The sequence below is a fragment of the Mustela nivalis genome (genome assembly GCF_964662115.1).
Source record: "Mustela nivalis genome assembly, chromosome: 17".
NCBI classification, from domain to species: Eukaryota; Metazoa; Chordata; class Mammalia; order Carnivora; family Mustelidae; genus Mustela; species Mustela nivalis.
This window is the reverse complement of record NC_139036.1, coordinates 12,853,809-12,878,291: the sequence shown is the minus strand read 5'-3', so window position 1 is coordinate 12,878,291 and position 24,483 is coordinate 12,853,809. Positions and strand designations below refer to the sequence as shown.

The window sequence follows — 24,483 nt, the reverse complement described above, 5'->3', positions numbered from 1 at the left end:
AAACTAGATGTAAAAATGTTTTATTGGGAAATTACAAAATTTGACTCAAAAAGAGTGCAAGTGCCTGAAGAATCTAACAATCTATAGAGGATGCCCCAAAACAGTAGAGAACCATCCACTAAAAAAAAAAAAAAAACCAAAAACAAACAAACAAACAAAAAACGAAGCACTAAATCCATCCAGTTTTATGGGTGAGTTCTACCAAATGTTCCAGAAACAATGTCCTAACTCATCCTGTGAGGACAGCATAATCAAAACAGAGCTAGATTATTAGCACTCAAAATTCAGTAGGATATTAAAAGAAAAATCATCTTGCTTGAGTGAGACTGATAAAAAGTGCCTTCATGATTCAACATTAGGAAGGTAATTTTTATAATACACTAAAGTAAAAAATTAAGTGAGACAAAATTTTAATCTTAAAGCTCAAAACTTAAAGTTCAATTGATATTTAAAAAAGTAGAATTTAGTAACCATATGTATTTGTTCAATTCTTTGCAAACAAGAAATAGAAGAAAACTTTTGAATGTAAAGGAAAAAACACTCCCCTTAGTCAAAAACAATCGAGGACGCCCTGCATCAAGGGCTAACCTATAAAATAAAATAAATTTTAAACATTCTAAATAAGAAAGCAAAGGTCAGCAGTTGCAGATTACATAACCCTTAGAATTTCCAAGAACATTTACCGACAGACTTAGAAATAACAAGCCGGGATTCATCTCTCCGCCTCTGGCGCCCCGCCCCCACGGCTCCGCCCCCCCTTGCCCCGCCCTCCACTGCTGGACCTGCGCGCGTGGAATTTTGGCGCCTGCGCGTGGGACGGAGGGAAGAGAGATGGCAGCTCCGAGCTTCCCCGCACCGCTGCATGGTCGCGTGGGCGGAGGCGCCTTCACCCATGTGTACGAGTCCGTGGAGGATAGGTTCCTGCTGCTGGAGGCGCTGGAGGCAGCAGCGGCTGAACTGACAGGATGCGAGGAGGACGAGGGTCCCCGTGGGAGAGGGCTTCAGCGTTCTGGAGAGGCGGCGGCAAAGGAGAGCCCGGGAAAGAAGGCGTGCAGTCCGCAGGAGAGGAGGCGGTGTCCGCAGACTTGGCGAACATGGACACCAGAACGCCGGTGCAGACGATCTTCCTTTAGATACCTGTCCTGAGCGGACCGGGTGTCTCTACTTTGCTGAGGTGTTGCTTTGGTCTGGGGAGCTCCACCGCCCCTAACTACGCCAGCGTGTATCTTTTCCACAAGCCCCCAGAGCAGTGATGGGCTAACACGTTCAAAACTAAATATTCTGAAAACGTGGCTTATTAATATAATTTTTTCGTAACTATTAGAAGGTGCGTGGCATTTAATTTACTCAGTATACAAAAGCACCCTATAGTAAGGGAAGGACACAAAAATGAAGTGAGGTTGTGGGATCATGGCGTGGATAAGTATTTTGAAACCCACCGAACAGCATACTCTGCCTTGAACAACTAGTCAGTTCGCCACGCGTGGCTGCAGAACCCTTGAAACGTGGCTAGTGCGACTGCAGAGCGTAATTTTTCATTAACTGAAAATTTTAAATAGCTACAGAGCTAGCAGCCTATGGGATTTTCCCTAGCACTTTGTAAATAACAAAATTGACTTGTTGAAGTGCCCCTCATACATTTTAAATGACATTAAAAGAATGAATACCTGCGTTTTTTTTTTTAATGAAAGGAATTTGAGTAATTAGATTTATTTAAAGATCAAGACTTGAAATTGGTATCTCAAGATGAAACAGCAGTCAGGCTTCATAGATCTGTATTTCTGTATTGTGTTTCTCTCTCTGAAATCTGGTCAGATTTTTCCATATGTAAAATGCCCCAACGCTTATTAAATCAGCTTTTCATTGTAAACGATGGAACTTTGGGATTTACTGGAATGTCGAATGGTATATTTCTTTTTGTAATTTGTCTTTTAAATTTCAAGATAAAATTTCTTTTAAGTTTCAAGATACCCCAGAAAAATGTACAAGCACAAATTGCATTGCAAAGTAGGCTGTGAAAGGAGCTGATTTTGTTATAAAGTCAGATTATTTCTGTTCTTGGGATTCTGTTTATGAAAGCATGATAGTTATTTTCAAATAAAAGCCTCCTGGTAAGGTTCAACAGATAATTCAACAGGTAAGGTTGTCAGATAATGTGGATTGATTCCAAAAGTTAGAAGCTGCTAGAGTTTATTTTTGGGTGGTCGTTTGAGGTGTTAGTAGCCAGCAAGACCTAAATCCCATTAAACCCATTTCTGTGATGGAGTAACTAGTGCTTTTGATGCATATGTAGATTATAGACAGGGAAGTAAATTTAATTGAAGGATAAAATAGAGTGTTATAAGGAATTTATTCAAAAGCATTTTAAAGTTATACTAATATTCTAAGATTAGATTCTGTGAGACTTTCTCTCTTCAGTGTACAGCTGTACAAATAATGAATTTCTTCCCTGCTCTAAATCTATTAAGAGAAAGGGGGAACTTTTTTTCCCCCTAGGATATCCTAATGGATATGTGAATGTTATGTACTTTTAATGATAGAGAAAACATCATAAATAAAGAGTATAATAACTAACCCTATCATTTTAGGGAAGTACTAAACTACTAAACCCTTGTGAGAAGGGTTGATGTTTTTCATATTAATATTTTCAACCTTCAACCTTATTCCATCGTTTTATGTAATGTTTTGTGGTAATTAATTGGAATACATCTATTTTATGGACTTTAATTACACACCCCAAACAATTCTGAGTTAAACAGTATTAAATGAGCACAAAGTGGTTGTCAGAAATTAGTGTGTTTATAAATTTCTTTTGTATTTCCATATATTTGAAGGCGAGTGATGCTGGAGAAATACACATTAAAAGTAGATTGAGCGTCATTTTCTGTGATGTATATTTTGATCCTACTATACTCATTTATTTTATTTTGCTTTTTTAGAGTGGAAATATGCCTTGAAGTAGGATCAGGGTCTGGAGTGGTATCTGCATTCCTAGCCTCTATGATAGGTCCTCAAGCTTTGTACATGTAAGTATAAGTATATCAAATTCATCCACATCTTCCACTAAGAAATTCACTGGGGTATGACTGCCTGAATGAAATCATTTTTGTAAATGAATGGTATATATCTGAAAGGGTCTACTTAAGTGTAGTAAGGACTCAGATTATAAATTATTCTTCCCTAAACATTTTAACTGCATGTCCAAAACTGTTCCATCATACTACATAATTTATAGAAGCAACAAAATAATTTTAGGGCATTTCTAAATTTGAAAAATTTTAGGCAAATAGCCTGATTACCAGAACAAACTTGAAAATTACTTAAATTTTTAAGAAAATTTGAGAATATGGAAAGTTTACAGAAGAAAATAAAAATCACTTGCAGTTCTACCACACATGGTCCAAAGTGTGTTTCTTTCTTTTTTTTCCCATTTCCTATGTTTTTAATATTGATCATGACTATCTTTCAAAAATTCCTTTTAAATTTCATTTTTGGGGTGGCATAGTATTCATTAGATTCATAATTCCTTCAGATGTGTATGCATGTATGTGTAGTTTCTATTCTTGCACATTATATCAATATAACAATCTTTTTCATTAATATAACATCTTATTTCTTTTTCCTCCGCCATTATTAAAGCATTTTCATTTTTTCTAAATCTGCTTTTTAAAAAAGCAGTGGAACATTTTAAAAATTTTCAGTAATAGGTTGCCTCATGTTCGCAAAATACAGTTTTCTTTCTTTCTGTTTCTAGGTGCTCTGATATCAACCCTGAAGCATCAGCTTGCACTCTGGAGACAGCACACTGTAACAAAGTCCACATTCAGCCAGTAATTACAGACTTGGTGAGCTGTTCATCCTTGTCCAATAACAGTTAATTTTTTTTCAAGTAAGTGAAGGTTAAGATGATTAGGTCAAAGAAGCTTGAGTGATAAATTAATTAACTTTTAATCCACTAAATAGTATACACCATAATTTACAAAGTAAATTCTTAACTGATGTAATTCATCTTGTCCAAAATTCAAAGGAAACTTCTACTGTCTTGGAAGGATCAGTCATCTTTTGGTCAGAAGTGACAAAGAATCCAGTTTAAACTGGCTTAAGTAAAGTGTGTGGCTTCAGGCACAGCTGCCTCCAGGAACTCAAATGATACAACAGGCATCTTTTTCTTAACTCTGAACTTCTCTGTTGGCGCTATTTCTAGGTACTCTTTTTCTTCTTGGTAAGAAGAAAATTTGAGAATATGGAAAGTTTAAAGAAGAAACTTTCTCAGTTCTCAGCAAACACCTCCCTTATCCTTCCATGGAAAGAAACTCTTTCTATTTACTTAGTCTTACAAGCCCCAGAATGAGTATTGCTTGGATCATCTTGGATCATATGCCATCTCAAAATGTCTCACTGTGGCCAAAGGGGATTGAAATATGCAGATGACTGGTTTAGGCCTGAGTCATAGTCCCACCCCAACAGCTGTATTGGGATAAGCCCTACCCAAGCTAAATGGATTGAGAATGTGAGGATAGAGAATTTACCCATTAGAGATCAAGGAGATGAAATCAGAAGAAAGAGGAGAATGAGGCCTGGAGAGATAAAAAAACACATCACAATTACAGAACCACCATTTCAAGTTACACATATATTTCCCAGTCACAGTTTTCCTTTAATATTTTAATTAGTAGAACTTGAATAGTTTTGGATATTTGTTGTTGTTATAAGTGCTTTTTTGTAAGTAAAACATCTTAACACCATGTATCAGATAGGGATAAGAAATAAAAATGCTTTCCGTGCTTCTTGACGTGTATTCTTATTGTTAAGAGTATTTAGTTTTTCTGCTTTTTTAAACTCAGAAGTTATTTTTCAGCTTAGAAGGAATTAAGCAAAATATGTAAGAAATTCTTACCTATTAGAACTTGTTACTGCTATTAAAAACTAGATTATCAAGAAAGGTACTTAGGTGAGTTACATGATTTACATTAATTTACATAATTTACATTAAAGGTTTTGCCCTTTAAAATTTTAACTTACTTCTTTATTGTTTCTATGACTAGTGTTAAATATATGGTTTTGGTATATAAAAACTTTAAATAAGAAATTCAAAATATCTTTTTTTTAACAGAGGTGGAAACTGAGGTGAGGTTCATTTTTTAAAGTCATGTAACTAATAGAGTGATAATTAGAGAATTTAAGCCCCGACAATTGAGTCTAAATCTAGAAGTCTCATGGCTGTTTCAGGACATGGCTCATGGTCTTCCATGCCAGTCAGCTCTTTCTGTGGTTTGAGTGATGGTGACCCTGAATGCTGACAAAGAAAGAAGGAAGAAGGAGGCATTAGCGTAGGTATTATGATCCACTTACAAAACTCTGTGTTTGTTTAATATTCAGAACACTAGGCATAGATTATCACAGCCATGATAAAAATCATTGTTTTGTTTGTCTGTTTTTTGTTTTGTTTTGGTTTTTTTGTTTTTAAGATTTAATTACTTGACACAGAGAGAGATCACAACTAGACAGAGAGAAAGGGGGAAGTAGGCTCCCTGCCGAGCAGAGAGCCCAATGTGGGGCTTGATCCCAGGACCCTGAGATCATGACCTGAGCCAAAGGCAGAGAGGCTTAACCCACTGAGCCACCCAGGCACCCCCCAAATCATTGTTTTAGATAACTAAGCTTACCTGTTTACAAAGTAGTACTTTTATTTTGCTTCTTTTTTAGTTTTAGAAAAAAAGACTTTTCAGATATGGCATATGGCTTTCCAGACATTCCTAAAATAAACTAAACATAACTTAAAATAAACTAAACATAACTTTATCTTTGATTGATTCAGGGTCATTAAAATGAACATTAGTTGCTATTCTGTGCTAGCTGTGATGAGGATTACTCAGGGCTTTCTTCCTTACACTGAGTAGCTAGAGCCTACAGTGATTTTGAGTTTTCATTTCCTCTCTTTGTCTCTTTTCTCTTGCTTTATGTTGTCTTATTTTACTGTTACCTGTTAGTAGCATTTCCGCTCTCTCTTTCCATGTGCTGTTTGCTAGAAGACCAAACAAGTGATTTAGTTAAACTTGTATTTAAGCTAAGAGTTCAGGGGCCCTAAATAAGAGCCTCTTATATAAATAAAGTGCATTTTGCTGTTTGAATTTAAAACTTTTTGTCAGAGGCCTTTTTTGCTTACTTCCCCATTTTTAGATCTGTTCTAATGCTCTGAGACCACGCAAAAGCTGAATGTGGATGGGTGAAGGGTGTGTGTGATTAGACCTCATATCCAGTCTACAGTAACTTTGTCATTTAATCCATTTTCTTTTTAAACTAGATAATTTTCTGTATTTTAATATCAATTTTGCCCTTTATTTAAAATCCATACTGCAATGATTATTAATATATAGTACCTCAGAACAATTTTTTTAAAAGATTTTATTTATTTATTTGACAGAGAGGTAGAGAGCACAAGTAGGCAGAGCAGCAGGCAGAGGGAGAAGGAGAAGCAGGCTCTCCACTGAGCAGGATGCCTGACATGGGGCTCATTCCCAGGACCCTGGGATCATGACCCGAGCCAAAGGCAGCTACTTAATGACTGAGCCACCCAGGCACCCCCACCTCAAAGCCATTATAAACAATTACAAAGAAAATTCTTTTTTAGTTTCCCTTCTTAACATTTCCGGAAAATTACCTTCTGGACTTTTTTTTTTTTTTTAACAATGTGAGAAACTTAATTTCTTTATGTAATTGAAAATTGGTTATTTCAAATGTATTTCCTCATGCTGCAGTATCACTACCAAAAGGAACAGCAGATAACTAGTCATCTTCCTACTTGCAGACAAAGGTGTTCCTGAATCACTTCCCTCAAAAATGTTACTTTTCACTTTTTAAATGAATAGAGAAAGAAGAGGTACCTCTGTAACCCTCCTCAAAGATACTATTCATGTGTTCTCTTTGAACTTTACAGTTAACAGGCCTATTAAAACGACAAACAGAAATGGTTTTAGGAACCTGGATAAAATGGAAGTTGTAAGGCTGTGTGTATATAGCCCAGTGATGTGTCCAGTGCTGAGATGGTAAGACTGAGTGTTAAATAACTTTTTACATCACATGATGTAAAAGCTCTACCCTCTCTAATACTCCTTCAGCCATTTTGATTACATCTGGGAGAAGGTCTCAGTTTTAACACCTTTTAAACACTTGCAAATGTCTCTTTTTTCCCTCTCTCTTAAAGATTTTATTTATTTACATATTTATGAGGTTACTCATTAGCACAGTAGGTAGTGAATCAGTCTCATATTTACCTACTTATGTATTTATTTATTATGTATTTGAATGACAGACAGAGAGAGAGCACAAGCAGGGCAGAAGGAGGAGAGGGACAAGCAGTCTCCATGCTGAGAAGCCTCCCTCCCCCCACAGTGGGCAGGTGGGTGTGGGAGTGCTTCATGTGGGGCTCCATGTGGGACTCAATCCTAGGACTCTGGGATCATGACCCGTGCTGAAGGCAGATGCTTAACTGACGGAGCCCCCCCCCCAGGCGCCCCTCCAAATGTCTCTTTAACAAAGAGGCAGAAGGCCTGCATCACCCTCAGACTGGAAGCAGTAACTATAACCATGACATTTTTAAAAATTTATATCCCATTTATTCTTGTAGTCATTTCTATTTCCAGGAAGTAATACTGATTTCCCATTAGAGCAAATTTTTTTAACAACAACAACAACAAAAAAGGTCCATTTAAAGAAAAATATTTAGTGAATAATGGTAGGTCTCTATACATATATAGGAGAATTGTAAGAATGTTAATAAAATATCTGATACTTCGGACACTGCCTTGAAGTATTTCAGCTATTCCATCTCAAGAAACAGCCTCAGGGGGTGCCTGGTTGGCGCAGTTGGTTAAGTGCAGTTGCTCGGTGACCGACTCTTAATTTCAAGTCAGGTCATGATCTCAGGGTTTGTGGGATGGAGTGGCACATATTGCTCCATGCTCAGTGGGGAGTCTGTTTCCTCTTCCTCTGCCCTTTTCAGGCATGTGTGCATGTGTGTGCGCTCTGTCTCTCTCTCTCAAATAAACAAATCTTAAAAAAGAAAGAAAGAAAGTAAGAAATAGCTTTAGAGTTCATGGATGAGAGTCTGTACAAAGTGGTAATTGAAGGAAATGGCTTTAGGGGTGAGAGCCCATCCAGATACGGTGTTTTTAGTTTACTGTGCCTGTGACAGTGCAGGGTGGCATGACGAGACATGGTTTTGTGAGTATGTATATAATTCAGTCATCAGAGGAACCAAAGGAATACTTTAAATGGCATTGTGCCTTGAAAGCACTTTGTTTAAAAAGACATTTTTGTTGCAGGTTCACAGAAAATTGCACCCAGTGGTTTAAAGATTTACAAAATGCCAGACAACTGAGATTTTCAGTGTCTCTTCCACAATTTTCAGGCCTCTCTAATTGTCCCATCCAATATATTTATTTATGTATCTTTATTTTATGAGTAAAGTAGAAAGCAAAAAAATATATATATATATACGCATACATATATATATATACACACAGACACATATATATGCACAAATATATGTGTATCTATTTTTATACATATGTATTTTTGGATGATTTTTGTTATCTCATAAAACATTTCTCTTGGTTACAGAAAATAAATGTTTAAGTTAGAGCAATGGGTTTAAAGCATATGTATATCTATACAGAACATAGGAGAGCTTGCTTCCTTATTTAATCTTCGAAAAGTGAACCCAGAGTATAAACATATGAGCTGTTGAAAAGCAGAGGCTTTTTATACATTTTGTGCTCATTCTGGTAAATAGTTTAATTTCCTGTTTTTAGGTAAATGCATATAACCTATATCTGAAAGAAAATGTAAAAATATTTATCTCTGTATACAGTTTTAGCCATCTAATACATTTTTCTCTAAAAACGTGGGAAGAAAGTATTTTTAAAGATTTATGTATTTATCTGTTTTAATTCTGAGTCCAGTTTAAAATTCTGACTATTGAAACATTTAGGTCAAGGTCTTATTACCAAGATTGAAGGAAAAAGTTGATCTTATGGTGTTTAATCCCCCCCCTGTGTAGTGACTCCACATGAAGAGATAAGATGGGTAACAAGATTTAATTATTAATATTTTCAGCTATTTTCTTTACAAAATCAAATGAACTTATTATATGACATTAGTCAGCTGCTGATTAACACAAACCAGTCTGATATTACTCATAATTGTCAATTGTTAAGTATGTTGGCAGACAAAGGAAAGGAATCTCAAAGTAATGGAAATACAGTGACCCGTATTATCCTTAAAATTCCTATCAAAATCAAGCCATATGTTTAAATTTGTGTGTGTGTGCCCTTTATCATGAATGGTAAATTTGCAGAACAATATTTTTAATCATCCTTAAATTCATTATAGGAATTCTTTCTGAAAGTCAACAATTTCCTCCTTTCACAAGTGTAGGGGCATTGATTCTTATTTCAGGTAGGGAAAAGAAATATCTTGAAATATATGATTTGGAAAACCTCAATAATGAAGAGGTAAAACATATCTGAATTGAAAGAGAGAATGGTCAAGGCAGACAAAGTTTAAAAAAAAAAAATAATGAACTAAGGCCAGCTTTCCTTGAACTTCTCATGACCTGTTTTATTCATCAATGAAGCATGGCCAGGCTGATAAACATTACATTGTCCTCTGCCAAGATGGCAAAGTCTGTGTAGCTGCTATCACTACTAAGGGCAGCTAAGCAACTAAGAACTTGTTGCTCCTCTGACTAGGAACTCCTATGAGAAGGAAGTCATTGTTACAAGGTTAACAGAGATTTTAGCCAATGCAACTTAATACAACTCTTTAGAAAGGGACTGTGTGACTAAATCTCAAGAATGATAAAAATGTTTCAGTCCAATAATTTCAGTCTTGAGATATAATTTAAGAAAATCAAGGGACACCTGGGTGGCTCAGTCAGTTGAGCCTCTGCCTTTGGCTCAGGTTGTGATCCCAGGACTCTGGGATGGAGTCTTGTGTCAGACTCCCTGCTCGATGGCTTCTCCCTCTGCCTCCTGCTCCCCCTGCTTGTGAACTCTCTCTTGCTGTTTTTCTCTCTGACAGATAAGTAAATCTTAAGAAAGAAAGAAAGAAAGAAAGAAAGAAAAGAAAAAAATCATTCAACAGTAGATTAAAAGTTGATGTCCAGAAAATATGCTTATTGCATGTTTATTTATGATGGCAAATAATATGAACCTATATATGTAACAGAGGAAATGCAGTTAAGTAAATCATGGTCTACCAGGTCTACAAACTTCTGGCAAGACTAGTGAATGAAGAGGAGATTCTGGGAACATGGGGACGTGAATGGGCTTCCTTTCTCCCACATTTCCACTACTAAGCTACATACTTGCTTCCCTGACTCTCCTGCTGTCACTAAGTAGTTCCCATTCTGTCATGGGTGATCTTTCTTTATCTCCAGATTCTCTCACCCTATCCCTCTCCCTCCTCCTCTGCACCTTCCTCTGCTCGCACAAGAGCTAGCACATGCAGTCTCTCTCAAATAAATAAAGCCAGGACCCCTGGGTGGCTCAGTCGGTTAAGCATGTGCCTTTGCCTCAGGTCATGATCTGGTGTCCCAGGATCAGATAGAGTCCCACATTGGGTTCCCTGCTCAGCAGAAGAGTCCGCTTCTTCCTCTCCCTCTGCCTGCTGCTCCCGCTGCATACTCTCTCTCTCTGTCTCTTAAATACATACATAAATAAAATCTTTAAGAAAAATAAAAATTCAAATGAAAATTCCAACTTGTATTGTGGTTCTAAGTCAGGACCCTAGGTCAGAAAGTAGCCAACTGAAAATAGTTATTGGCACTTAGGAGACTAAGTGACTTAGGAGAGAACATTTCTCCCTATGGAGGCCAACCCAGAGCCATGCATGCCTCCTGGAGTCCCTGCTTCAAACAGTCATGAAAACAGAAACAGAATATTGGGCCCTGCAAGCAGCCTGTCAGAGAATTAACCGAGTGCCCTCAGGACGATGCAGCACAGGTATAGACATGACACAACAGGTGGACAACTATTTGCAAAACAGCAAGATGTCAAAGCTGCATTAGAATTGTATTATATCAAAGTACTGTCTAGAAATGTTATCCAATAATACAGCCTGTAAGTGTGCAAATGTGGAGACCGTGAATGTGGCTAAGAATCCAGAGTCTGTTAGTGGTTCCGAATAAAGAAAGACTTGTGGATTCAGAAACCTCTGCCCTCCAGCAAAAACAAGGGGAAAGATTGATTTGTCATGGCATTATGAGGAGGCTGTTTCTGAAAGATCATAACAACAACAACAACAACAAAAAAATGCTGCCCCCTTCTGCAAGGGTTTGGTAAAGGTGGGATGGAGCACTGTCTTTCCATGAAGGAGAGAGGAAGCAAGGGTGAGAAAAGGTACATGGGTCTCGTCCAGGCATCATGGCAAAGCTGTCTCTTGAGATGCCATCCACTTCAGTGCTGGGAAATCTGTACTTTTAGGTCACCTCATGCTGTGCAGGTCCCACAGAATCTGGAGATTTCCTCCAGTGTGCCACGTGAATCCAAGAGCCTATTCCCTGGAGTTTGGCAGCACAGGGCTGCTTAGCAAGACCTGATATGGGCCTTTCCAAAGGGCTTGAAGAGTTTTTTTTTTTTTTCTGGAGTTCTTTTCCAGTAGGCAAGATCTCCAGGTTGCAAGATTGGATGATTAAGGTCATCCCCTAAAATGCACTGGGGAACCATGTTATTTTTAACATGAACAATTAATCCCTTACATATTAATTTCCATTCATGTTATTTATAAATTCCCTTTATTAATCTTCATAGTCTGAAAATTACACATGGCCTGTGTGGACTGAGAAATCTAACCCAAAATGTGAACTTACTACATCTACTCACATTGGAGGTACCTAGAGGAATACATATAAAATTTACTCTGCAGGACTGTGCTTTAAAGCCAGGCATTAATATATTCCTATTGAAAAACTTTTGAGAAAATAAACAGAACCCACACAACAGTAAAGAATGTGAACCAAAGAGCCTCCTAGATGGGAATCTCTCTTTTCTTCCTCCGTGACTTCATTTGGTATCATTTCCCCATGACCCAGAAGCTTCATTCACTCTTGTGGAATATGCTGCAATGGTTCGTTTTTTGTGTTGGCTTCACTGGACCACAAGGTGCCCAATTGGGTGAAACTTTGCTCTGGGCCTATGAGAGTGTTTCTGGACGAGACTAACATTGGAATCGGTTACTCAGTAAAACAGATTGCCACCCAATGCTCCTGGGCTTCATCCAACTGACTGAGTAAGGGAGACACCCCTCCTTCTAACCCTCTCAATGTCTTTGAGCTGGGACATTGGTCTTCTCCTGCCTGGGTCATAAATGTGTGAGCCAGTTTCTAATAAATCCCTCTCTAGAGAAAGATGACATGGAGATGTAGGTATAAACAGTCAGTTGTTTCTCTGAAGAATGCCGACTAATACACATTCAATTCCTCCTCCTGGCTTAGTTCCATTGATTTAACTCCTTCCTTTCTTTGAGAAATGAGGATCCTGGTTAGATGCCCTTTCTGACCTAAACAGCTTTAGAGCACACAGATCCGCAGTTCCCACCCCAGTGAATGGAAACACCACTCTGTGGTCCAGATCGTGGATCTGCATTGTCACAGCTCCGTCCTAGGGGGGCTTTGGGTAGTTTGCCATGTTCCCCCAGGGCCACGAGAAGCCCTTATTATTTGCCAAGTGGACTGATAAGAGGCCACATCCTATGTCAGCTACAGGAGAAACAGAGCAGAACAACAAGTGGATGAACCCAAAGAGGAGACCGCTTGCGAATGAAAAATGAAATGAAATGAAAAATTGAATGGAAAATTAAATGAAAAAATGCTTGTTCAACCAATACTCATTTAAATTGGGAAATCTGGATTCAATTCAGATTAAATCAGCAATTTAATAGGACAGATGGGTATTTTAAAATTTTTCTTACAAAGACAGGAAACCTGCACCGGGGAAAGTTAAAATCCCTTTTAACTGATGATTAAACAAAAAATTCAAATGATTTATTTGACCAAGAAACAGAGGAACTCAATCTAAAGTAATCTCAAGGAGGGAAAAAAAGGACTGATAGAATGAGAGTGCAGATTTAGACATTAACTAAAATCGAGTAGAGAATATATGAAAATGATGGATATAGAAATATCATTGAAAGCCAGAGGTTTGCCACATTCCTCATATCTAAATGTCACAGTCAAGTACTTCTACTTATGCTCAAGTCCCAGGCCATGCTGTGCTATGTGATACATCCCAGACCCAGAGGAGGAAGGAAACCTCCCAATTTCTTTGAATGAAGCCCTGTAGCCTGGATCACAAAGGCTGCGTGACACAACCAAGTAGAGAAAGCCTCCCTCCCTCAGCCGCACTCGTAAATGCAGACTCCAATGTCCTCACTGCAATAATAGCAGCTATCATCTCTCAGTAAATTAAAATCCTAAAAGAGATTATGAAAAATCCTCAGAAGAGGAATGCAGAGATATTTAAGAACATATCAAATGGTATAGAATAGATTAATAGTTGCACAGGCAGAAATAAAAGGACAATAAAGGGTGAAAATATATCAGATGTAACCTGCGCCTCCTCCCACCTCTGCCCCAGAGACCCAGAGGCCCATGAGGATGATGCGTGACCCAGGCCAACTGTTCCCCAGAGTGGCACCATTTGCATAGTGACTAGGAGAATGGACTGTGGATCCAGGCCACCAGGATTCCAGTTTAGCCACATCATTTCCTTTGTGACCTTAGTGAGCTACCCAATTTAAGTGCCCCAGTTTCTATAACTGAAAAATGCTGATAATAATAGTACCTGCCTCCTGGGGTAGACATGAGAGAGGGGTGAATGAATATACATGAAGTGCTTAAAATGTCAAGATGACAGTTCAGTGTCCTCTTGTTGGTATTTGCATTATTATTGTCACTGTTGGTATCTTACTGAAGCCAGCTCTCTGAGATTTTCTCTCACTCCCTCCTCCAAAAGAGTGACCTAGATGGGCATCTGGGTGGCTCAGTCGGTTAAGGGTTCTACTTTTGATTTGGGCTCAGGTCGTGATCTCAGGGTCCTGGGATGGAGCCCCAAGTTGGGCTCCACTCAGCAGGTGGTCAGCTTGAGACTCTCTCTCCCTCTGGCCCTCCCCACCCTCTCTAAAATAAATAAATAAACAATCAAATAAGTAAATAAATCTGAAGGAGACAAAGAATAAGAAGAGGAAGAGGAGAAGGAGGAGGAGAAGAGAGACCTAGATGGGGAGGAGGGAGGATGGGGAAAGTTTCTGTTGTACTCAGAAGGCAGCATCCAGAGACGAACATCTATTTTGTTCAACCAGTGGGATTTTGTGTTTATTTACTGTCACAGATTAAGATAACAATGATAAGGCTTAATTATTTGTCTAAAAAAGTTGTACAAGTCACTGTGACTGTTTCAAGTTTGGTTTTCAATTCTTGATTTTCAAAGGCCTTTTATCTGTAAAAAGAAACAATCTGTCCTGGAGAAAATTCATTATTGTATACTGTTTACTACGTGCTTTGAGAACGCACAAATAAAGGTTTTGTTTTTTAAAAAAAATAGCAGGCCCAAAATGGAGTCATTTGTGCTAGACCCACCAAGACTTAATATCTTAAGCTAATTCCTATTTCAACCTCCCTCAGAAATATAGTCTTAACTGGTCAATGTGGAATTTTCTGGTCAGCACCAATGATGTAATCTGCCACATGGCTCCTTTCCCTCCTCCAAAAGAAAATGAAGTAATCCCCCTAATATACCCTTTTATCCTCAAAAGGAAGGTGACTTCACCCGGAGCAATTATTTAAAAATATATATATATTATGATTTAGTTGACTTGTCTTTAAAAACCTTTCCTTATCTGTAGACTTTGGAATGCCTTTCTAGTGTTAGATAGGATGTTGGCTGATTCATGAATCATTTGATAAAACCAATTAGATCTTTAGAACTGACTTATTTCAATATTTGTTGCTTAGCAGTCTTGACATTTCTGGTTAATTCTAAATATTTGAAGAAAATCCTGCCATCCTCTGTGTTTTCCCATTTGAGATGGACTCAGTCTATTTATATTTTTATTAGGAGAAGAAGAATATTCAAAGATGGTTTTCAGAAATATAAGGCTCTTGCTTTCTTCTCTCCTTTGGTCCCAGGAAATTTGAAATCTAAACATCTTTGAATAGGAGATCTCAAATAATTATTTTCTGGAGTCTCTGTCATTTTAATAGTACATGTGAAAAAACCCGCCCTGTAACTTTTAATTAATTTTTCATGAAAAGAAGCTACAAATAAAAGTTTCAAAGATATCTTTTAATTTTTTTATATTTTATTTATTTGACAGAGATCACAAGTAGGCAGAGAGGCAGGCTGAGAGAGAGGAAGAAGCAGGCTCCCTGCAGAGCAGAGAGCCCATTATGGGGCTTGATCCCAGGACCCTGGGATCATGACCCAAGCTGAAGGCAGAGGCTTATAACCCACTGAGCCACCCAGGCACACTTTTAAATTTTTTTTAATCTTCTAAATTTTTAAGAATTTTTAAGTTGGTAAGTTCTATGAGATAAGATTTTGGTATATAATACTATACAACTTTTCTGGTCTTTTTTTCCAACAAAATATTCACTTTGTTGAAAGAACTCATAGTTTTTTTCTTAGTTCAGTTGTTAAATTTTCAAAACAACATATATAATTAAAAATGGATGTTCTTGGACTAAAGTATCTGGAGAGTTAAGACAATATTTAAACTAATATTGCCTGCATATCCCTGTGTTTTAAATATCACTGAGAACCAAATGAGATTATATTTACGTTTACAATATGTTATAAGCATGCTACAAAAAGAAAGTTATTGAAAACTTACAAAAATTCATCAAGTTTATTCACTGATCTAGGTTTTTTTTTTTTTTAATTCTTTAGGTTATTCCTTTGCTTTCTATCTCTCTGAAATAGAAATATAACAGAACTATTTGTTCTGTGTCTCCATTTCAGGCACAAAACCTCTGTAATTTCCAATGAGGATAGCAATAAAGGTTTCTTTTGTTATGTTAGTGAGGTGGCTTTTGGCTCTCACCTAGGAACTGGGGCTGGTTGGCAGTGGGGTCAACTTGTGATTAGAGGCATGGACCCTTGAACCCACCAGCCAGACCTCTGGGGAGAGAAGACAACTGGACATGAAGATCAATGGCCAATAGTCAATAATGTAATCAATCATGCCTCAGTCCCACAAAACTGTCCCCCTGCCACACACATATTTCACACTTCAGACAAGAGTCACAAATCCGGGTTGTCATCTGTGCCTCCGACCGAACTATTCTAGGAATTACAGCCATTACTGTTACGGCTACCACTGTGGGATTGGCCTTGCATCAGACCATACAAACCACAAAATTTGTGAAAAAATGACAGAATGCTAGCAAGGCTTGGAATCAACAAACAGTCCTAGATCAAAGATTTCATGAAAGAGTCTCTGATTTAGAAGAAGCCATAATATATATAGGAGAGAAGATCTTCTAAATATAAGGCTTCACCTTCCATGTGATTAGAATGTTTCTTCCTTCTGTGTTACTCCTACACCTATAATAAATCAGAAATACCGTGGAACAAGATTTCACCATATTACTAGTCATTATGGCGGTAATTTAACTGTGGATATTAAAGAACTTCAAGATTCTATTCAGGGCATTCCTTGCTATCCTTACAATCAGTTCAAGAGTGAGTTTTGCACAAATAATGTGCGAAATGATTCTGTCTGATGTAAACCCCTTTGCTTGGATCAAAACACTGGTGCTGGCATTATAGGTGGAATGATGACACTTTTTATTGCTATAATCATATTACGCTTAGTCCTCAGATGCTCACGGAAATCTTTCTGATGACTAATGGTTCAAGAACTTGATAAACGGATTTTGCTGCTTCTGCATTAACAAAAAGGGGGAAATGGAACCATCCCTCAGAATGATAGACTGCTTAAAATATCACTAATGAGAAATTGTACTGGTCACGCAAGCATGCTTGACGATGACCTTGAGAAAACCTGTACTACCAGCAGCCTCCAATGGAAAGGAGAATACAAGTCCTTGAAGCACAACCGCTCAGGGTGGAACATCACCTGTTTCCCTTTTCTATTGTCTCCCCTGCCTCATGAAAGCCTGCTGTTAGAATAATCCCTTTATGTGCCCTTGCTCAACCAAAAATTCCATGCTGATGGGCCAGGCACAGCCTACTCCGTTTACCTACAAGACTATGGTCGACGTAGGCCTCCCATTCCTTCTGGTTGACCTACAAGAACCATGACTAATGTATAACATCCTCCTTTGTTGGTTGTGATCTTGTATCTAATAAATATGGGACTGAGGAATTTTGGGGGGCGACAGTCCTTTCAGCGTGGTCCCTGCTCCCTCCCTCTCCCAGGTGACTTGTTTGTTCCTCATTCTTCTCCCCAGTGCCATCAGGAAGGGGCCCCCAAATGCCTGGCAGAGGGAAGAGATGCACGGAGGAGGCCTGGTGCTTGTGTGAAGTGGGATGTCACTCAGCGCTCAGGGAGCTGTCACACCCTCAAGGCAAAGCCATCCTCCTGTGCCCTGAGCCACAACTTTTAATGCCAGACCCATACTGTAGGCCAGGAGTGTCTTTACATTGTTCTAGGGCTGTGAAGCAAGAAGATTCCATGGGGTCCCCAGTGGGAGAGGAGCAGCGCTTCCAATAGGCAAGGGTGAGTCTCCCCAGTTTGGCCTTCCCAGGCCAGTGTTCTCCCAGGCCCATCCCCAAAACAGAAAACCTACTCTTCAAGGGTCCATATTTCTTGCCCTACCCGCTCTGCTGGGCCACGGGAACGTGGAAACCATGGCGTCGGGCTTCCCATACCAGCACCCATTCGGCTCCCAACTTTTGCCCACTTGACCCACAGAAGAGACTCAGGAGAGCTATGCAGAGAAACTAGAACAGGCTTTAATTAAAGGTTCTGCGAAGAATATGGGGAGAGGGGAGGGGAAACCTGTGGGCAGCGGCAGGAGTCCCAGGAGCTGTGGGACTGGAGGCCAAAGGGACAAGGATCTCCATGTACTGTCCCAAGGCCCATGGCTGCTGGGATCACAGACAAGGCCTCAGGCCCCCACCTTCCTTCAAACTGGTGGGTCAGGGATTGGAAAGTTTCCCAACATTGGGTGGCAGGCTGGGAGCCCGGTTTTGCTCCAATACTGGGCTTGATTTGTGTCTCTCATTCCACACTAGTCTTGCACCGGTGTCAACAGGAAGGAAGTGCAACACCAGCTACTTCTCCAGGAAGGTATTGGCTCAGCCGAGCCTCTGTCTTTTGGGCCCCAAGGAAGTGGGCTGTGATGTGGAGGAAAATGGCTTATTGCACGATGCAGATCTTTTGCGTCCTCTCCGGTGCTGGGCAGGGGATGAGGGGTTCTTTGTGGCAAGGCTGCTCTGGGCCTTGCTGACCAGGGAGGCGGGGCCACTAGGAGGAGAGGCCAGGACGCTCCCGTCCCTGCAGGCGGCCTTGCTGGAAGTGCTGCAGCCATCTGATCTGGAGCTCTTCTTGGTCTTCTTGGTCAGGTGCCTGGGGATGTGACTGAAGCTAGGGGCACTCGGGGCTCCCGACACAGGCTGGTTTGTTGTGCTGGCTTTAGCGGTTCCCGACAGGGTGCTCTGGCGTGGGCGGCCCAGGCTTGCCCTGGAGCCTTGTGGGCTGCTTGGGGCCCTGCTTGTTCCTGCTGTGATGTTGAGAGCCCCAAAGCTGGAGCACAGATCTGCATCATCTCCTCTCCCCAAACCTGGGGGTGCTGCGGAAAGCCCCATGATGATGGGGGCCAGCATTGTGCTGCCTCCTGGGGGGCAGGGCTGCTGGCTAATGGGCCCAGCATGGGACACGGCACCGGGCAGCTGGGTGACAGCTGTCAAGCCAGGGGCAGCGGCTGCACCAGGGGCGAGTACAGCAGGGGAGGTAGCCGAACCTGGCTGGGCACTGGCACGGGTGCCCCGGGAGGCAGATGCGGGTAAGGGAACCGCATAACCTGCCTGGGTGTCACTACCCAAGGACAGCTGGACTACTGCTGTGCTCAGGGACTGGAGAGGGTTTGGAGCCTGAGCTGCCGGCTGTCCATGCGGGGGAGAGCTGTGAAGGGGGCTGGCTCCGGGCCACTGCCCACCAACAGCCCCGAATGGGGCCTGGGCAGTAGATCCCGGGTTGCCACTCCCCACAGGCAGCGCAGGCAGCCCTGGGGGGACTGTGACTGAGGCTGTGATGTCCCCGGATGGCATTGAGAGGGCCTGGGTAGATGCAAAGTTGCTCCCACTGCAGCCAGGGTGAGACCCCAAGAGGAGAGGCTGGGAAGAATGGGAGCAGTCCGCAGAGGTGACCTGTGAGTCAGAGGCTGGCAGGGGAGCAGCCACTGCAGCAGGCAGGGCCAAGGCACTGGATGGGCTAGTTGGGCCACAGCTGCAGGTGGCCTCTGTGTCCCCTCGAAGAGCATCTTGGATGCGCTGGAGAGCAGCTCTTTTTTCCCGTTCCAGGTCCTCACCAGTCACTCGAAACCCCAGCTCAGGGGGTGGTGGCAGCCTCAGAGGCTCCCCTCGGCTGTGTGGCAGCAGAGGAAACTTGCGTTTTCGGGGCCTGGAACAGTCAGCTGGGGATGAATAGTTCCTCTGCGCTGCCTTCTGCCCCGTGGTGGTATCGGCAGCCTTTTCCAGCTGGTGGTTCTTCTGGCAAAGTGCAGGTACTCCGGCAGGACACAAAGGTCTCTCTTGGCTGACTTTTTTGGGGGACCTCGGGGGCCGCGGGGCCTGACTTGTGGCCAGACCCCTCCTCCTCTGCACCGGGTAGCAGCCCCTGGTGGAACTGTAAGAACTGGTAATGGCATTTCGAGTGGGGCAGGAGCTCCTATGGGAGCTGGGGGACTTCTTATTGTATGGGTCTTTTGAGCTCTTTTTCCAGGGGACGGCTCTCAGCAGAGGCCCAGGCCTGGGCACAAAAGAAGAGAGGCCTCCGTGGACCCCCAGGGGCCTAAATGCTCCCTGTGGGGCCCCAGCACCTTTAGGGTCCTTTCTGTGAGTCTCTATCTGGGCCCTCCCTTTGCCGCTCTCTCTGAGGTCTCTGCACATCCTCTCCCCTCTGGAGACTCCGTGGACATTCCTGGGTGCTGAGGGCCTCAGCCCGGTGACGACCTGCTTCTGCAGCACACAGGGGGTGACCGTGTCCATGATGGACTCGCAGCGGTGGCGGCAGGACACCTGCGATCCAGCAGCAGATAGCATCACCTTCAGCCGGCAGCCCCACCTGCAGGAGGAGGTGAGGAGCCCCAGAAGAAAGCGCGGGGTCGCCAGGATCATGGAGTACCTTCTCCAAGCTGCTAGGACTGAGCGCGGTTGCCAACTTGCGGGGTACTTGGAGGACCGCCTGTGAGTGGACCCCGGGGCGTGGACCGCTGGGCGAGCCCTGGGCGCCAAGAGTTGTCTGCGGCCACAGGGAGCCCGGTGGGGGCGGATGAGCCCTCCTGGCAGGTGCGGATCCCGCAGAGCCCGGGGCTGGGGGGAGGGGCATGGCCTGTTCAAGGAGGTGCCCATAGAGCAGTCTGGTAAGCCCAGATGCTGGGGATAGTGAACTAGGCTCGCAGTGTTCTCCTTCAGCTGCCAAGTCGTGGCCGAAGGCCTAGAGCACAATGTGGGGCCTGTTGCCAGGACACAGCTTTGGAACCTGGAACCTGAGGAGTGAGCGCGCGTGCAGGAACCCCTGTGCATGCGCACAGCTTCTGTTGGGTCGCCACCCAGTGCAAGAATCAGGCCTGCAAAGGTGCCGTGGAGGGGTCGAACCTCTCGTTCCCAACGTTCGGGATGGGAACAGATCTCTTGGGCTTGAAGGCTGAACTGAGGAAGGGGAATGGGGGTGCAGTGGGTGCCAGCCACCTCCCCTGGCTGGGCCCCAAGCACTAAGGGACAAGAGCTGGTCCCATAGCCGCGCCTCTGCGGACCCGTCAGCTGGGCATGGCAGGGCTGCACACATCCTCTCTTCCCTTGGCAAGTGCCCCCATTGCCTCCTTCTCTGGGTGTCAGGCCCTTTGTTTCTGGGTGACATCTTGGACGGTGGGCTCACATGTTGTGCAACGCTGGCCTCTAGGAGACACTCTGAAGACCCTTAGGGGAAACCATTTTGATTAATCCAGCAACAGGGTGAAGGTCCAAGTGGGCATTCCATCTTGCCTTTTGTCCACCATTCTTGTTCCAGTGCCCTTGGCCTGCCCTTGCCATGCTCTTCGTGTACACTTGGCACACCCACGTCTGGGGTTACATTGACAGCTGAAGATGCCACGGACTGGATCCCATTCACAGAACTTTCTTTACTTTCTGACAGCACCCGGTGTGGTCTCCTTGGACAGTCCCCACAAGCACCCACTGAAACCCAAAGGGCAATTGTTTCTGGTAATACCCTCTCACAGAGACCCCAGCAGTCCCCTGGCATGTGTGGGTCCACACAGCAATGGGTGATAAGCCCCCCGGTCAGCTACAGCTGCGATCCTGGTGCTCTCTGGGCTTTTCTCTCTCGCTGCTGTTGCCACTCAGAACTGAATTCTCGCCACTGACTGCGGCAACTGCCGTGCCAAGTTCTTCATGTCTGTTCATCCCTATCCAGTCCTCAGAGGCACTTTAAGAAGGAGAAAGTCTTCTCTTCCCTGTTCCATAGTTGGGGACGCTGAGACACGCAAATGATTCACCGCCTGTCGCAGGTCACTCAGCTGGTAGGCTGATGCCACCCTGAGTCCATGCTGAGAGCTGGGTCCTAGAGGTTTGCAGGCCTGGCTAGAACTCAGGCCCTGACTGTCCCTCATCCGTATAGGTCTTAGAACTTGCTGGAGAAGGGTGGGAAGGGGGAGAAGGTGCTGAGCAGTCCCCACACTGGGACTGGAGCCTGAGCGGGGCCCGTTCCCTGTACCCTGGCCGTGACCCCGACAGCTACATTTGCAGTGTGGCCCATAGGCGGGGTGTACCCCTGTCCCTCACAGGGTCCCCTTTTGCCACTCTCCCAGGAAGTACGGCTTGGGCTTTAATGGTGCTGGCCTGAGCATGCAAGAAAGGTGGCCTGGGGGCTGAGAGATGATGCTGACTGCTGTGGACACAGTGGCAGGTAGTTGGGAAAGATGGGGCAGCAAGCAGACAGAGAAGCAGAGAAGGGACAGCACTGCAGAAGGAGGTGGGAGGGGAGAGGAACGGGGGGACTGACAACACACACATACACACACACACACATGCACGCACACGCACACACAGAGACACAGGGCAGATAGGAAAGAGGGGAGGAGCAGAGACCCAGGGATACAGTGAGGCCATCTAGATCCTGCCCTTCCTCCTGGCTGCACGTCAGGTTCCCAGTGGGCAGGTCACCCCCGCTGTGTCCTCGTCAGTCTCTTCCTCATCTGCATAGCAGTTTGGTGGGACCTTGTACCTGCTTGCACGAGTGGGTGGCATCTACCGTTCCCTGTGTCCAGGGCTGGCCTAGTACCAGAGCTTTCATCTGCTCACGGCCCAACCCACACCAGGGGCACACAGAGAAACTTCAAGCAATGACACTTCCTGAGGCCACAGACATGCTGCTGGGGACTCAGGAGGCTGAAAACTTGGCCTGGGAAGAGAATTTCTTTCCCTGGCGTTTTGCTGCTGAAAACGATTCCCCCCAGGCCAGGAGCCAGCTGTGCTCTTGGATAGTCTGTGGCCATGGAGTAGCAGGACAACCCCCCACCCCATATGGAAGCCTGGGAGGTGGGTTTCTGAAATCCTGAACTGTAATCCCATCGGTAATAGTCCAACAGTTTGCTTTGACCAAAGATCCTCTGTATTTGAACATGCTTTCCAATTGTTCAGTAATGGGAGTCCCAACATAACATGGCTCACATATTTTTATATGTGGATATAGATTTTTATCTATCCGTACAGAAAAATGACAAAATCCTTTGTTTTTAGAGGTTATTTCTCATGCCTGATTCCATCTCTATACCCAGGGGGGGACTCAAACTCACAACCCTGGGACCAAGCATCACACACTCCACCGCATGAGCCATCTGGGCAGCTCGTCTTTTTAGAGGTTATTTCTAAAATTCTGCCTTAAAAAATTTTTAAAGATTTTATTTAAGTATTGGTGAGAGAGAGATGGAGAGCACAAGTATGGGGGAGGGACCGAGGCAGAGGGAGAAGCAGACTCCCCTTTGAGCAGCGAGCCCAATGTGGGATTCCATTCCAGGACGCTGGCCTCATGACCTGAGTTAACACACTGAACCAGTCGGGTGTCCTGAAAATTCTGCTTTGAAATGTAACCTGGGCAATTATCAATTTATTTATTTTATTATTAGTTTTATTATTTTTTTAATAATTTTTAATATTTTATTTGCAAATTATTTTTTTATTTTATTAATTTTACTTTTTAATTTATTTTACCATTCATTTTTATTATTTATTTACTTATTTAAGATTTTTGAAATTTATTTGACACAGAGAGAGAGGTCACAAGTAGGCAAAGAGGCAGGCAGAGGGAGACCAGGAGGTTGGCTGCCTGCTGAGCAGGGAGCCTGATATGGGGCTCAATCCCAGGATCCTAGGATCACGACCTGAGCTGAAGGCAGAGGATTAACCCACTGAGCCACCCAGGTGCCCTAGATTCATTAACAAGTTACTTTACAATCAAAAGTTCACCTTTTAGAGTGCAGTCTGGAGGATAGTTTGATTTTTCGATGGGGGGAGCTGTTAGGCCCTTGGAAAATAACAGGATCATTATGGAGCTCAGTCTGAAGTTGCTTTACCAGGTAACAATGGACAGGGTATAATCGTAGAACTTAATGTTACCTCTATTATCACCTGTGACAATATAGCTGAAATGAACAAACACATCTGTTTGGGAACTAACAGTAGTAAGTACCATCTCGTGAACAGCTCATTTTATGTCCAGCTCTGGAATCTAGGTGTTGTACAAATTTCACTTTAACACTGTGGCTGATTTTATAGTCATTCCACTTTACATCTGGGAAACTAAGGCTCAGAGAATTTGAGAAATTTGCTCACGGCCTGGGGTTGCCAGATTTAGCAAATAAAAAATGCAGGATGCCCAATGAAATTTGAATTTCAGTGAAACAAGCAGTAATCTTTCAGTACAAGTATATCCCAAATACCGCTGGGGACCGACTTACACACGGCAGCCCCATCAGGCCCCGTGGCTAGACTGTGAAGGGACCCAGGGGTACCTAATGCAAAGCACACGCTCTGTGTCGCTCTCCTCTCCCCGCCCTCTCCCATCAGCCACATGCAGTGGCAATGGGCGTTGATTGATATTCTTTGCCACTAGACCACAGAGGACATCAGAGTCCATCCACCAGCCCTCTGAAATCACACATCTTGGCAAAAGCACACAATCCACTTTACAGGAGGGCACTGCTCTCAGAGCCATATAAAACCCTGTCCAGTGGTCACA

At 43.0% G+C, this 24,483-nt stretch overlaps 1 protein-coding gene across 1 annotated transcript; it reads left to right on the top strand.

The window, feature by feature from the left end:
- The first annotated feature begins 805 nt into the window (after positions 1-805).
- LOC309851090 (methyltransferase N6AMT1-like) lies at positions 806-8,451 on the top strand. Its single transcript, XM_082705863.1, has 4 exons — positions 806-1,112; positions 2,940-3,026; positions 3,755-3,845; positions 8,325-8,451. Exons 1-4 carry the CDS (start codon positions 832-834, stop codon positions 8,352-8,354), a joined length of 489 nt encoding a protein of 162 aa, XP_082561989.1. The 5' UTR covers positions 806-831; the 3' UTR covers positions 8,355-8,451.
- Positions 8,452-24,483: the final 16,032 nt, after the last annotated feature.